The 13,473-nt window shown below is 41.3% G+C and overlaps 1 protein-coding gene across 2 annotated transcripts in view; it reads right to left on the bottom strand.

The window, feature by feature from the left end:
- The window catches only part of ccdc33 (coiled-coil domain containing 33), a 309,934-nt gene that overhangs the window by 11,479 nt on the left and 284,982 nt on the right, over positions 1 to 13,473 (bottom strand). For both annotated transcript variants that reach the window (XM_051920613.1, XM_051920615.1), the window contains exon 19: positions 1,726 to 1,921. In XM_051920613.1, coding sequence (XP_051776573.1) covers positions 1,726 to 1,921 — 196 coding nt within the window. The remainder of the gene's footprint in view (positions 1 to 1,725; positions 1,922 to 13,473) is intronic.

Genomic DNA, 13,473 nt, shown 5'->3' with positions numbered 1-13,473 from the left:
TATAAAACACAAACCGTGATCTGTTTATAACAATGTATCCTTCAAACTGAGCAAATAGGTGAAAAGGGCAGGAATACCATTTGACTGCTACATATGATGACAGCTGCCTAGGTGATTTACATATCTGGCCTTCATGGGACCTTGGAAAAATGAAGGCACTTGTGAAAAAATAAATCACTTTATTGACAGTCACAGTGGTAACATGACAAGCCAGCCAGTAGAGGCTGCCTTACCCTGGCAACTTTTTCCGCCACTTTCAAGGGATTTCCAGATGCTTCAAGGCTAATTGAAAGAGATAATCTCACAAAAGTGTCTCAACTCTCAGATTGGGCTGTGCATGGTACACTGCCAGTGGGAGATTTCCAGGGCAACATACTAACTGCATAATGAAACCTCAACTGGCTCTTACCTATCCACAGAATAAGTTGCTCTATTCTGAAGTCCTTATATTATAATGGAGAGTAAACCCCCCAATCCAGAACCCAGCTCTGTAAATCTAATTTCAGCTAATTTTACTGAAAAACTTTGCTCGTGAACTTAAGTATCCTCTTCCCCATATTGGTCTTTTTCCTATTGGGATTAATAAAATATCTATCTATCTATCTGGTCTGGTAATACATCTGCAAAACTGATGATGCTGCACTGACTCGCTGATAAATCTAATTTTCATCTCTCTTACTATAAAGCAAAAATAATCTCAACTATGAATTCCATAAGGCACACAGGTGAGTCAGAAATTAATTGGTTGAATATTCTATACAATGATATGAACAATATTTACATTTTGGGTCTTATTGTATTTTGGAGAAAATGGAACTGTTGTTTTCAAAAATCATACTGCCAGTGGCATTTTTGAGGGGATAAAAAAATAAACCTTCTACAATGGCCCAGTCAAAATCTGGACATTAATCCAACTAGGAACTGTCTGAACAATGATGGTCTCCAAACAACCTTAGAGAACTTAAGTAACGTTATACGTGTCTGTACAGCATATTGATGCAAGCAGTGTAGGCACTAACGAAAGTTGAGCTTGGAGTCATAAGGTGGCACAATTGTAACTGCAGTTACCTCAAAGGCACAGGACCTTGGGATTGAATCCTGAAGAGGTCACTGTCTGTGCGAAGTTTGCCCATTCTCCCTCTATTTCTAATCACATATAAATTACAGATTTCAGATTGAGTAGAAACTTTAGATTTGCTTTGTGTGGGAGAGTGTGCACTCATCTATTTTGTGACAACACCTATAAACAGAGTGCCATGACCCTTTATATAAATACCTAAATTTGCATTCATTTTACAGTGCGTATCAGAGAGTGAGGAGAGCACAGAGAACAAGACAACACAAAGTTCAAGAACATCGGAGCAGGCTTTCTTTCTTGGGCTTGTGTTGTCTAAACCATTTGTTTTGTCTGATTACATCTCTTCTTCCTGAGCAAGATAAACTATTTCTGTTATACCCTCATCCAATATAGTTACATATATGTATGAGGCAAACCTACTGTAGACAGAAAGGAATATTTTAAATCAGAGGATCACACCAGTCATGACTGCAAGGTCAATAATTTCCAACCTGTGAAATGTATCGATTAGTACCAGTTATTTTGAGCAGAAAAGCTTCATCCTTCTAATGAAGCAACTCATACAGACATTGTTAGTTTCTGTTTGAAAAAAATGACTAGTGAATAAAAAACAACTTTCATTTCATTTTAGGTAATACAAAATTTACTGATTCTGTCAGCAATCTCCGCCTTAGTCATGACATCAATGTCCATGTCATCCAACAGTGTCCTCCCAAGATCCTGATGTAAACTAAGTTCACTGCGCAGCCGACTGTTGTGTGACTCCAGGCTCCCAACATGTTTCCGAAGGGCAATGATATCCTCTGCCATTTTACGCATTGCTGTTCGATAATTCTCCAACTCCTGCAATCCAGAGAAAGCTAAAAGTTAGCCACTTTTTCCTAAAGTAGAAGTCTTTCCTAAACATATCACTTTCACAGGTTCCCTTATTCTGAATTGAGCCACACTGGACACCACATAGAAATACAGAATAAAGAATGCACAAGCAATAAGATACAAGTTTTTATATCTCATGTGCCAGTTTGGTTGTCTATGACAATGACACTTATGTAATGTATTTCAGGAATCAGTTACTTGACAGTGGATTCTCCAAATTTAAATGGTTTCTGCATAAACAGAGAACTACAAAATTATTTACAATATGAAGATGTATTTAACAAGTAAGTTTTACACATTAATCTCAACTTTCAGATATTGCTGGTAAGTAAAATTTGAACTGATATTACATTGCTCATATGCAATTTGATTTTAAGTGAGATGTTATCTATGCAGACTTGTCCATGCAATTTTGAAAGGCCTTGATCGTGCCTCCAGACCTTGACGAATTTGGTGCAGGACATTGATAAACTCTGCAATCCTAACACAGCAGAACCCCTTATATATTAAATGAAAAATCCCTGAGAATTTAGGCAGTGAAAAGACAGATGTAAAATATACTTTGCTTAGTCCATTCTCAAAAAACATCAATCCTCCAGTCTTTGTGTTTGAAATTAGCAGTTGTTGTTAAACTGCTGTGCATCCTACATAAATAAAAATAAAATATTTAGTTATGCAGTTACTTGTCTCTAAATGCACTTAAAAAAAAACAATAAAAAGGTGACTGATTAATTAGTTGCATGTAATTAACTGCAGGACAGGCCATATGGTAAATGTCTGCCAGTAGGGGTCATGGTAGTCTAAGCAATTCCTTTAATAGCCCTACTTTAATTTCAACCAGGAAAAAATGATTTGAAATGCCTTTGAAGAATATCAGCAATGATTTCTGGTTTTAAAATTATGATTCAGTCTTTAACAGTATTTGTCAGAGCAATTCGTTTCAATGATCAATCCTGCATTATTAATATTAATTTCTCTTCAGATCCTATAATCTCCTCAGAATAAAAATGACTAGAAGTGTCAGTCACCACCACTACATATTCTGTTTCATGCAGTATTTGAGCATCTCTTTCTAATCGATTTGCTTTGGTCAGAATGTACAATGTAATCACCCATTTACACTAAGATGATAAGTAGCCACGTTGCTGCGCCTGTAGGCGTCCTGCCAAGACTGCTTGATGAAGGGAATTTGGGACAATAAGCACCATTCTCCTTTACAAAATCCTCTTTAAAAATTTTCCAATGAAGCATTAGAGCAGACAGACTTATTCGACTGGGACTAAGGCTTGTCTAGCCAAGTGATGAGCTTTCATTGTATGGCTGAAATCATTTATTTGGTCTTACAGTAATTATTAAACCTCAATTTCAATTTAAAGTAAAAAGTGCCTGCATATATGAATTTCCACTTTGGCATTTTAAAATTGTGTGCAATCTGAGTGTACACAAATACTGAGGAGTTACAAATTACAAGAGTGTGGGTTTAAATCCCGCTGCTGGCAATCAAAGCAACCCTAATCAAGTAACATTCTTGCCACAATATTCATAGTAGCAGATTAGGAAAAAAAGCTTCCTATATCTGCCTTAATTTTGTTATCTATAGAAATTTAGGATTGAGTTTGGCATGAATGGCTTTATAAATGTCTCTCTTAAACAGAGCCATGTTGGACCTCTTTTCAGTTTAACTGGGGACAACACAATGATTAGGATTGTTGGACAATGGACTCACCATCCTGGGTTTGAATTATGTGTGCAGCAGATATCTCTGAAGATTTTCCAAGTTATCTTGTGGCTGTTTGAGTTTCTCTCCTAATCCTCTGGTTTTCCATTCCACAACTCAAATAAATGTGAGTAAGATGAATTTGGGATTAGAAACTTGCTTTGTGTGTATTACAGAGTCTTGCAATGAACATATTCCTTGTCTGGAGTCGGTTCTTATCTTGTTCCCAAAGCTCCTGGTACTGGTTCTACCCACCCCAAAACCTGAATTGGATTATGCAGGATGAAGAATGATGTGTCACATTGTAACATTATAATTTATTATCAATATAAGAGTAGGCCCCCTCCCAAACATTATCACTGCAGCAGCCAGATTCTCATCTCAATTGCTGCTCCTTTCCCCATTAGCTGGTGTATCAACACCTGATTTATGTTTCATTTTTAAACAAAGCCCTGCAAAACCTAAGATTGTAATCTTGTTTGCCCAGAGAGAGCAAAACCTGTAGCAAGAAACTGTACGGAGGCATTTGAGGCAAACGTCCTTGCCCAATTTCTTAAAATATACTAAATAATTACTTATCTTTAGATAATAAAAATTGAGTATCAGTTCGTAAATCTCTAACAGTACAAATAAATGCAAGGATTATTGTGAGTGTAATCTGCTGATAAGAAACAATTCATTTTTATACTTTCAGCTATTATCACAATAGAATCGTAAAGTTAATGTTCCTGAATATGTGAAACCTGGCTGCGTTGATCGTATATATTAGTGTCTTCACTTTCAGCCTCCCCCAGAATCCATTCAGTACATGGTGCATTCCTTTTTGAGCAGTTTTCTGCACATTTATAGCCATATATAGGACTGACTATTAACACTGATTCAATTTAAGGCATGCTGTAATCGTACAAAATAAATTCCAAACTGAATGGCCTACTAAAAAGGCACAATTCATGTTTCCTTTTTGTAAACTTCTAAAACTGAATTTTTGCACTGTATATAAAATTAAGACAAACAGTATAATTATTATTCGATTGCCTTTTTTAACATTTTGATCGTCATTATTTATTTGTAAATAGAAGCAACATTCTCATATAGGTGTATCTTTCACCTGAGAAATTTCTTTTTCAGGTGTTAGTGTAAAGACACATGCAGTAGGCCTATGTGGTATAGTACGTACCTTTAATACCTTTACTCTGCATGTGGGTAGGTGTCTTTGAAGAACCAATATGTAATGCAGCCTTTCTGCTGCTGTTTTGTACCTCTTAATGTCCACACAATCGCCGCGGATGCCCCTTTCTGAAGGAGAGGGGGCCAAGATGATTAGGAGATACTGATTGAGGCAGCTATGAGAAGGGGTCCCCAGGGCCCTACCAAGGCAATTGTGCACCTAATTGAAACATTCCTCAAGGGGAAAGAGTTATGATTGCAGATGAGACAGAAGAGTGACTTCCAACTGTCAGGGCTGGTGGTGGGGGGGTGGGTTTTGGGGGTGGGGAGGGCTTCTCCTGATGAGATGGAAAAGCATGCAATCACTCGGGTCACAAATCATGTTTCATCGCTTCTTCCTATGCATTTTAATACAGAGAACTGGCCTCCAATGGCTTTTATTGCTGCTCGAAGACCATTAAAGCCTAAAGAAAAGAACTGAGTTCCTCTCACGAAGTTTCTGGCATTAACAAGCTAGCCAACATGTACTAATTATTATGTACCCAAACAGCAGGTAATGCTAGAATATCATTATTAAAAATATATATTTTACATTCAGTTTAAGTAACTTTGCTGTTTTATTTTTTAACAGTGCAAGTCTTGCTTAAAGTCAGTCTGAACATAGTGCAGGTGAAACCCTGAAATAAAGCTTACAAACACAACTCGACATACACAGTAATCCTTTCCTTTTATTGCCAACAACAGAACGCATTTAAAATGATATGACAACTCTGTGTGCCTGTTTCACACATCTTGAGATCTCACCAAAGTGCTTGCTGGTAATACCACAATCTTCCAATGAAATCACATTCTCATAGAAACACAAGCCCATGTTGCAACAAACATTAATAATGACACTCCAGAGCAATGAAAATTAATTTTAGACATTACACCTGTATGATTGGCCATGGCTTCAATAAGCAGTGCTGACAAGGGATGGACGGCTATTCTAGCTTCTGTTTTAATACACATTTCAATCTCCCAAGTGAGCTGGCAGGTAGAAAGGAGTATGACATGTTTTTTCAAGGGTTTTAATAGCAAACAGCTCTTAGGGCCTGAGGCATTTTACTTGACATTTAAACTTTGGAAGGCAGAGCAAAATCAGTCTGCACAAATCCACTGCCATGAATTCAAATGTCAGCTTTAGTTCCTGAAACAAGCATTCACAAGATGCTCAATTTGACTTTCAAAGCAAAAGCAATCGATATGGGGAGTAAAGTCTTGCAAGGTGACAGGAGCTTGTGAAATGCGAGACAGTTGGCAGGCGTGGCAACTCTGTGTTCATTGCCATCTGTGCATATCACAATCACGCAGCAGTGAAGAGAGTGCATTTTTGGTTTTTGCCAGCAGATGGTGGGGGGTACCTCTCCCTAAAAAAACTGCTACATCACTAAATCACAGTAGGAATATGTATATGTAACACACAACAATTCAAAACATGCATCCTGACACACAAAAATGCAGATGATGTACATACATACATACACACACACACACACACACACAGATACACACATTCATACATACTATACATACATACATACATCTCTCTATTATAAAAAAATCTTGGGAAATCTTGGGAGGGAGACAAGACGTGATCTTCTCAGAAAACAATCTGCCAAAACGCGGGAGACACTTTAACGTCACGCAAGACAGTGCTGTGAGACAAAAGGACAGCTGCTGTACAGGCTTGTAAATGATCGACACTCAGTGCGACAAGCAGAACACGCACCTCGGCAGCAGCAGAACAAAGCCAGCAGCTGATCCGTCCGCATCTCCTTAGTGAGCGTTCAGCTCCCCCCCTTCACAACGCGAGCAGGAGAGACGTGAAGTGGCAAGAGCGTAGCGCACCTCCAGGGGTGGTTGAGCAAACCGATCGTTCAGCTCCCCCTCTTCACAACGCGAGTGGGAGAGACGCGAAGTGGCAGGAGCATATCACGCCTCCTGGGGGGGTTAAGCGAAGCGATCGTTCAGCTACCCCGTCACAACGCGAGTGGGAGAGACGCAAAGTGGCAGGAGCATAGCGCACCTACGGAGAGGATGAGCGAAGCGATCGTGACGTGATCATCTCAGAGAAACACTTTGACAACACGCGAGATGTGATCATCTCAGAGAGACACTTTGTCATCACACAAGACTAGACATTACTACCTTAGGAAGCAAAACCCGTGAGACGGTGACTTTTGCACATCACGCCCTACTTACAATTTAAAACAACTTCTCAGATATCTAACCTAGCAGTTGTTGGATAGCTTTTGGCAGACACACTTCATGTGCTCTCAGCTCTTAAAACAACAACAAGCAAAACATGCAGCTCACCAGCAGCAGCAGCAAGCCAGCGGATGATCCGACAGCATCTCCTTAGCGTGCGTTCAGCCCCTCCATCCCCACAACGCGAGCGGCAGAGACGCGAAGTGTACAGGCTTTTAAATGACCGACACGCAGCGCAACAAGCAGAGCATAGAGCTCACCAGCAGCAGCAGCAAGACAGCCACTGTTCTGACCGCATCTTCTTAGTGTGCATTCAGCCCCCACCTTCACAACGCGAGCAGCGTAATACGTCCCGCAAGAAACAGATTTAACCACGCCCGGGGCCAGAAATAAAGGGCAAATATTGTTTTTACAAAAGTTTTAAAGTAAAAGTGAAAATAATGCATATGTAACAATTCCCATGAAAATAACAATCTCTTTAAATTGTATATCTGGTAAACCAAACCTGGGGATGGGCGAACGAAGCAAGCAGGGGGCGGAGCCCCCTAGTGTATATATACACTAGGCAGCTCAACCCAGCTGGAACGCCTCTAGAATACAAGAATGGGGGAAGGCAGCTACTTGCCAACACTGCTTCCCCCAAGACACTAGATGGCAGCTTCCCTGGAGTGCAGTGCTAGCCCGGATTCCCACAGGGCACTATGGGAAATGGAGTTCGGACACACAGCCCTGCTTGGTGCCGTGGGTGCCACCAGGAGGAGCTGTCAAAGGACCTGGGGAAATATTCTTTCAGTATAGCCCAGAAGTACGAGTTAATCACGAGGATGAAAACCCCAAAGTACTTCCGGGCTAAAGAAAATCCCTGTTCTTTTTTAGACTCGGAAGTGCCAACCAGTCACGTGGTCGGAAGGACAGAGGCACTTCCAGGTCAAAGACTATTTAAAGGACGGATGGGAACCCAGCAGGCGAGCCAGAGTTGGGAGGGAGTGTGACAGAGCTGCTGGGAGGAGAGGAGGAAAAGTATTGTGTTTCTGTTTTGATTTATTTGTATTTGCTGTGGCTAGGGTGTTTTGGAGGCACTGCAGATGGAAAAAAGAATAAAAAGAATACTTCTTAGTGCTTTTATCCGGTGTCAGCGTCTGTCTGTTGGATCTAACGGGGCAACAGCGACCCCTGGTGTTCACAATATATATATATATATATATATATAAAGTGCTCAAAAAAATTAAAGGAACACTTGGAAAACACATGAGATCTCAATGGGAAAAAATCATGCTGGATATCTATACTGATATGGACTCGGTAATATGTTAGGAACGAAATGATGCCACATCATTTAATGGAAATGAAAATTATCAACCTACAGAGGGCTGAATTCAAAGACACCCCAAAAATCAAAGTGAAAATACAATGCGTCAGGCTAGTCCATTTTGCTGAAATTTCATTGCAACAATTCAAAATCGTACTCAATAGTTTGTATGGCCCCCATGTGCTTGTATACGTGCCTGACAACATCAGGGCATGCTCCTAATGAGACAACGGATGATGTCCTGGGGGATCTCCTACCAGATCTGGACCAGGGCATCACTGAGCTCCTGGACAGTCTGAGGTGCAACCTGGCATTGTTCTATTGGATTTATGTCAGGCGAGTGAGGGGCCAGTCAATGGTATCAATTCCTTAATCCTCCTGGAACTGCCTGCATTCTCTCGTCACATGAGGCCGGGCATTGTCGTGCACCAGGAGGAACACAGGATCCACTGGACCAGTATAGGGTCTGACAATGGGTCCAAGGATTTCATCCCGATACCTAATGGCAGTCAAGGTGCCATTATCTAGCCTGTAGAGGTCTGTGCGTCCCTCCATAGATATGCCTCCCCAGACTATCACTAACCCACCACCAAACCAGTCATGCTGAATGATGTTACAGACAGCATAACGTTCTCCACGGCTTCTCCAGACCCTTTCACATCTGTCACATGTGCTCAGGGTGAACCTGCTCTCATCTGTGAAAAGCACAGGGTGCCACTCATGGACCTGCCAATTCTGGTAATCTATGGCAAATGCCAATCGAGCTCCACGGTGCCGGGCAGTGAGCACAGGGGCCACTACAGGACATCAGACCCTCAGGCCACCCTCATGAAGTCCGTTTCTGATTGTTTGGTCGGAGACATTCACACTAGTGGCCTGATGGAGGTCATTTTATAGGGCTCTGGCAGTGCTCATCCTGCTCCTCCTTGCCCAAAGGAGCAGATACCAGTCCTACTGATGGGTTAAGGACATTCTACGGCCCTGTCCAGCTCTCCTAGAGTAACTACCGATCTCCTAGAATCTCCTCCATGCCCTTGAGACTGTGCTGGGAGACACACCAAACCTTCTGGCAATGGCACGTATTGATGTGCCATCCTGGAGAAGTTGGACTACCTCTGTAGGGTCCAGGTATCGCCTCATGCTACCAGTAGTGACACTGACTGTAGCCAAATGCAAAACTAGTGAAAAAACAGTCAGAAAAGATGAGGAGAGAAAAATATCAGTGGCCTCGCTGGGATTGGCTCCAGCAGACCCCCGTGACCCTGTGTTCGGATTCAGCGGGTTGGAAAATGGATGGATGGATGGATGGATGGCTTCCACCTGTTAAACCATTCCTGTTTTGGGGATCGCTTCATCTGCTACTTAACTGACCAGATCAATATCCCTGAAGTTTCACTGACTTGATGCTATACTCTGCCAACAATTGTGGCACATGTGTTTTTGTTAAAAATATTTATTTCTTGATGAGGGCTTCATTTTTCTTTGAAAGAACTTGTTTCAATTAAAAGTCAGATGTTTGTCATTTTTTCAGTGCAAGATGATGGTTCTTCAGCAAACAGTGATTTTATTCTAACCCTTCTTACTAATTTTTGCAAGGGGTGCCAATAATAGTGGAGGGCACTGTGTGTGTATATATACAGTGCATCCGGAAAGTATTCACAGCGCATCACTTTTTCCACATTTTGTTATGTTACAGCCTTATTCCAAAATGGATTAAATTAATTTTTTTCCTCAGAATTCTACACACAACACCCCATAATGACAATGTGAAAAAAGTTTACTTGAGGTTTTTACAAATTTATTAAAAATAAAAAAACTGAGAAATCACATGTACATAAGTATTCACAGCCTTTGCCATGAATCTCAAAATTGAGCTCCGGTGCATCCTGTTTCCCCTGATCATCCTTGAGATGTTTCTACAGTTTAATTGGAGTCCACCTGTGGTAAATTCAGTTGATTGGACATGATTTGGAAAGGCACACACCTGTCTATATAAGGTCCCACAGTTGACAGTTCATGGCAGAGCACAAACCAAGCATGAAGTCAAAGGAATTGTCTGTAGACCTTCGAGACAGGATTGTCTCGAGGCACAAATCTGGGGAAGGTTGCAGAAACATTTCTGCTTCTTTGAAGGTCCCAATGAGCACATTGGCCTCCATCATCCGTAAGTGGAAGAAGTTCGAAACCACCAGGACTCTTCCTAGAGCTGGCCGGCCATCTAAACTGAGCGATCGGGGGAGAAGGGCCTTAGTCAGGGAGGTGACCAAGAACCCGATGGTCACTCTGTCAGAGCTCCAGAGGTCCTCTGTGGAGAGAGGAGAACCTTCCAGAAGGACAACCATCTCTGCAGCAATCCACCAATCAGGCCTGTATGGTAGAGTGGCCAGATGGAAGCCACTCCTTAGTTAAAGGCACATGGCAGCCCACCTGGAGTTTGCCAAAAAGCACCTGAAGGACTCTCAGACCATAAAAAAGAAAATTCTCTGGTCTGATGAGACAAAGATTGAACTCTTTGGTGTGAATGCCAGGCATCACGTTTGGAGGAAACCAGGCACCACTCATCACCAGGCCAATACCATCACTACAGTGAAGCATGGTGGTGGCAGCACCATGCTATATGGATGTTTTTTAGCGGCAGGGACTGGGAGACTAGTCAGGATAAAGGGAAAGATGACTGCGGCAATGTACAGAAACATCCTGGATGAAAACTTGCTCCAGAGTGCTCTTGACCTCAGACTGGGGCGACCGTTTATCTTACAGCAGGACAACGACCCTAAGCACACAGTCAAGATATCAAAGGAGTGGCTTCAGGACAACTCTGTGAATGTCCTTGAGTGGCCCAGCCAGAGCCCAGACTTGAATCCGATTGAACATCTCTGGAGAGATCTTAAAATGGCTGTGCACCGACGCTTCCCATCCAACCTGATGGAGCTTGAGAGGTGCTGCAAAGAGGAATGGGCAAACCTGGCCAAAGATAGGTGTGCCAAGCTTGTGGCATCATATTTAAAAAGACTTGAGGTTGTAATTGCTGCCAAAAGTGCATCGACAAAGTATTGAGCAAAGGCTGTGAATACTTATGTACAAGGGATTTCTCAGTTTTTTTATTTTTAATAAATTTGCAAAAACCTCAAGTAAACTTTTGTCACGTTGTCATTATGGGGTGTTGTGTGTAGAATTCTTAGGAAAAAAATGAATTTAATCCATTTTGGAATAAGGCTGTAACATAACAAAATGTGGAAAAAGTGATGCGCTGTGAATACTTTCCGGATGCACTGTATATTATATATATATAATATACTACCGTGGCTGTTCGTTTGTCTGTCCAGGATTTTAAATCACCTGTAGCACGCAAACTGTTTGACCTATTGGACTGAAATTTGGTACACATATACTACGTGACCTCTACTATCCGCTTTCGGAGAGATGATTGACCTCCAAGGTTATATCTCTTTTTATTTTTATTTTATTGTAGAATCAACTCTTGGCAGCGGCTAGCAGGGCGGCCATGAGGCGCATACGTACAGGCGCCATTCTCATCCCTACCACCTTCTCCATCACTTCCCCTACTTCTTCATATCTTAAATCATTCTTGAGGCAGATTGAAGACTTAAGTGCCAGCATAAGTGAAAAAGTAAATAATACGTACTAAGTAATTGCAACACAAACACTGACTTAATCAGTTTTAGGGTGGAGAAAAGAAGAGCTGCTCAGGAAGCAGCAAGAGCATCAAAAACTATGAAATGCTCAAGTCAAGTGTATTCCTGTTACTGGTATATATATATATATATATATATATATATATATATATACACACACACACATACACACACATACAGCGTGAGCCAAAAAGAAGTACCACATTTCTCAAGGTTATTGAAAGAGGCAGCTGAGTGGGTTGGGTTGGGGTGGGGGACCTTTGATAGGTGATTCCTTGTAGTTTTCAGTTGGCAATATGCCTTGGTCCAGTGCGCACTGTGCTTTTCCTGTTGAAGCGTTTTTCAAAAACAACAATTCTTCAGTGGGTAGCTAAATTTATACAGACGGGTACAACATTGAACAGAAAATCTCCAGACCGTCCTCTGACTGTATGAACACCTGAAAACATCCAAGCTGTAAGGGCATCAATTTTGCAGTCTCCTAGACGTTCAGTGCACAAACCTGCTTCTGCCTTAGGCATTTTTAACACGTCTTCAAGGAGGATTTTGCATGAGGACCTTACTTTGCATCCATAAAAAATGACGGTAGTGCAGAAACTCACTGAGAGAGACTGGGAGACCCATAGAGAGTTGTGTGTGAACATTCTGCAAACCGTTCATCGAGATGCCATCGTCAAGTACAGCGACGAGGCACATTTCCATTTGAATGGTTGCATAAATAAGCAAAACGTTCGCTACTGGGCTGAAACCAACCCTCACGGACTTAATCAGACTCCCCTGCACATTTAGCATGTTACAGTTTGGTGCACTGTTACAGAATATACAGTATGCATTAAAGCAGAAAGGTGTGGAAAATCAAGGAGGTTTTATTCTCTAAAGAACTTTTTTCAGTAAACACAATTTCAAAATTAATAGGAAGATCTCATACACAAGAATGATGTGAAATACCCGGAAAACAGTAAGATGTATATTGAAGAGAGATGTACTGAAGGAAAAACAGAAGCTCTTTGAGACTTACTATGGGATTTACAGTCTTAGTCTGCTTAGAATAGCAGAACATGGGACTAAATATAAATTCATGTTTTGTGTGGATGAAAGAAAACCCCTTTAAAATTTAAGAGTGCGACTGGTACTGGTTCATCTATCCATTAGTGAACCACATTCCAATTCTGGCAGAATACCTCCACACACACAGCACCTAGGTGGGATTTTAAGCCAAGAGTTTAGAGCTGTGAGGCAACACTTCTAACCACCTTTCAATCAAAATATATTATACTTTATATTTATGAGCAACTTTAAATGTGCCTATCTTCATAGTCTGATACAGTTCTTAAGAAAATAAAACTGCAACTTGATCTGTCATGTTTGTTGTCGAGTAATACCCTGAGGATACAGATGTCTATTCTAAGGCTCAGTGGCA

Source organism: Erpetoichthys calabaricus, chromosome 17 (genome assembly GCF_900747795.2).
Source record: "Erpetoichthys calabaricus chromosome 17, fErpCal1.3, whole genome shotgun sequence".
Lineage (NCBI taxonomy): Eukaryota > Metazoa > Chordata > Cladistia > Polypteriformes > Polypteridae > Erpetoichthys > Erpetoichthys calabaricus.
Note: the sequence above shows the minus strand (reverse complement) of the source record. Positions and strands in the feature narration are given on the sequence as shown.